This window comes from Eucyclogobius newberryi, unplaced genomic scaffold, assembly GCF_026437365.1.
Source record: "Eucyclogobius newberryi isolate DKJ021-1_F unplaced genomic scaffold, fEucNew1.0.hap1 SCAF_11, whole genome shotgun sequence".
NCBI lineage: Eukaryota > Metazoa > Chordata > Actinopteri > Gobiiformes > Gobiidae > Eucyclogobius > Eucyclogobius newberryi.
In genome coordinates this window covers 1919835-1922334 of record NW_027315735.1, presented here as the reverse complement: position 1 = coordinate 1922334, position 2500 = coordinate 1919835, and the positions used below count along the sequence as shown (strand labels likewise).

At 35.9% G+C, this 2500-nt stretch overlaps 1 protein-coding gene across 1 annotated transcript in view; it reads left to right on the top strand.

Moving 5' to 3' along the window:
- fstl5 (follistatin-like 5) overlaps nt 1-2500 on the top strand; it is a 359931-nt gene that overhangs the window by 232828 nt on the left and 124603 nt on the right. The window contains exon 7 of the mRNA XM_072434789.1: nt 558-724. Coding sequence (XP_072290890.1) covers nt 558-724 — 167 coding nt within the window. The remainder of the gene's footprint in view (nt 1-557; nt 725-2500) is intronic.

The following is a 2500-nucleotide window of genomic DNA, read 5'->3' as shown; positions in this document are numbered from 1 at the left end:
TTTGATGCTTGTGCAGGCCAAAAATCCAAAATGTAAATTGCTTTATTTTTGTTGTACATTATTTTGTCCTGAAAGTGCTTTACCACTGGGTGTGACGGCCCGACCCGAGCGGTCCCCCCGCTAAGACCACTGAGACCTTTGTTTGAGCTTTTCTATTACTCTTGTGTTTGCCGCTCAATGTCTGCCTTCGATTGCCCCGCGGGAAGAAATAAAGTTTATTGATTCTACGTCTGTGTCACCTGACCTAAATCTGACTCATAAAGTTACTCAAGTATTCGTTTTTATTCATATTCGTCTCTTACTTTAGTATTTTGGATTCTATTGTATAATTATTACTGCAGATGTGAAAGAAATTAACTCTCTTTCTATTTTTTTCTTCTATATTTTAGATAAAGTGAGTGAGTTCATGACCAGATGACCTACATAAACCATAAACACTTATTTTATCAAATTACACGACATTATGACATTCTTTTGTTAATAATTAGTATCAAAAATGATCTTGTAACAATGGGCTTTACGAGGTTAAATGACTCTGTCTCTCGTTTCCCGCGCAGACGTTTACCTGCTGACCCTGCCTGAAGACCAGAAGGTGAGCGTCACCATGGCGACGGTGGGACAGAGCGTGGTTATGAGCTGTGCCATCAGCGGAGAGCACAGACCGCCCATTCTGTGGAGGAGGAACCAACAGTACCTCAACGCTCTCAACCTGGAGGACATCAATGTGAGTGACACCAAACACCGGTGTAAAACATGGGGAAGGGTCTGTGCACATGGAACATATGATACTTTTACATCAATACTGAACTGAAAGAGTACATGACATTCTTGCACACACAGTGGTTAAGGTCCTAGGTTCAATTTCTGAACTGGTCAGTGTGTTTTTGTGTGTTGAGTTTGCATATGCTCCTTGTGTTTGCAGCTTTTCTTCTTGATGCTGAAAACTTTGTGTAAAAGACTCATCGTTTTGGGGTCAAAATTTGGCATGTGCTTTAAGCAATCTGCTGAAAAGTGCACTGTGTATCTTTGTCTTTCACAAACCTCACCAACGATCACAAGGACTGGACTGATTTTGTAATAAACATCAGACAAATGCAAAAAAAATGGCTTTCAGACTTCATTTGGAAATGGACAAATTGGATAAACTTTGGACTAAATGGGACTTGACTGTTGGACTTGCTGTTCTATTTTTATTATTTTGGTCCTGTTTCTTGTTTTATTTGTATGTATTTAAAAAAGAGGAAAAAACAACAAAACGCAAAGTGTAATTTTGGTTCTTTTTTACAAGAAAATCACAGTGAAATATATTTTTTTACACAAAAACATTATTCAAGTTGCCATAAAAATATAGTGTCCATCAAAAAAGGGCAAAACATGACTGAAGAAAATGAATTGAGCTGCAAAACAATCCTCAGATATTCAGTGATAATCTCTAAACGTCAAAGTCGATTTCAAAACTAGTTTTAACACTATTAAAACTATAATTTAACACTAGTAAATAAGGAAAAGATCTTACTACATTTTCATTATTTTTTTTGGTGAAGTACAATTGTTCTTCTTGATTAGACATTAGATTGTGACTTTGTTTGCTGTAATGACTTGAACAGTACAAGCCTCACAAAGTCTGAATCATGTGTGACTAATGCTTAAACATGGACTAATGACACGTGAACAACTGTCGAGAATGTTAAATCACAGAATATTGTCGGATTCAACCTGTAACAAATATTAACGTCGTTTTTGTGGCGGTTAATCACTCAAACCCATTTCTTGTGACGTTTATCTTTGTCGTTACATGTGACAGTTTCTCTCACATGTGAATGACCAGTTAGAGCAGCGGTCAAGAGGATTATTTCAAGTCAGTGGTTTAGAGGTAATTCCATAACTGTTACCTAGCAACCGTATTGTGAAGGATCCAAACATGTCAAAAATGTACAATAGTTAATTTTAGACTAATACAAATAAACCATAAATGATCAAAATAATAATAAACATTTTTTTTTCATAAAACTGATACATACTGGAGGAATAGTTTTGTATTACACAGTGTGAATGAGAGAAAAGTTAAGATTTCACAGTTTGGTCGTGGATCAATGACTCTCTTCATAAGTATCACGACAATAAAATGAGATATTGTGACATCCTCAGTGACAATACAAGTACGTCATAATGTGCAGAAAAGGGCAGTCAATTCAACATGAACTGGGCTGAGACAAGAGTGAGGCCAATAAAGGATTTACAGAAAGACAATTAAAGATTAAACAAGCAAATGTTTAATTTAATAGATGGGATGGTATAAATCTTATAACCTACTGGACCAATTTACATCAAACTAAAATAACTATAAGCCCATAGGCATTACAGGCGTTATAAATAGCAGGCATGTTAAAATGTTATGAACAGCAGCGGCGGTGACTTTAATTCAATTTGATTAAAACCGTAATCGTCCAAAGTGTGCAAAAAATCAACATTTTTTAGCCCATTTGTCTCTCACATTCTG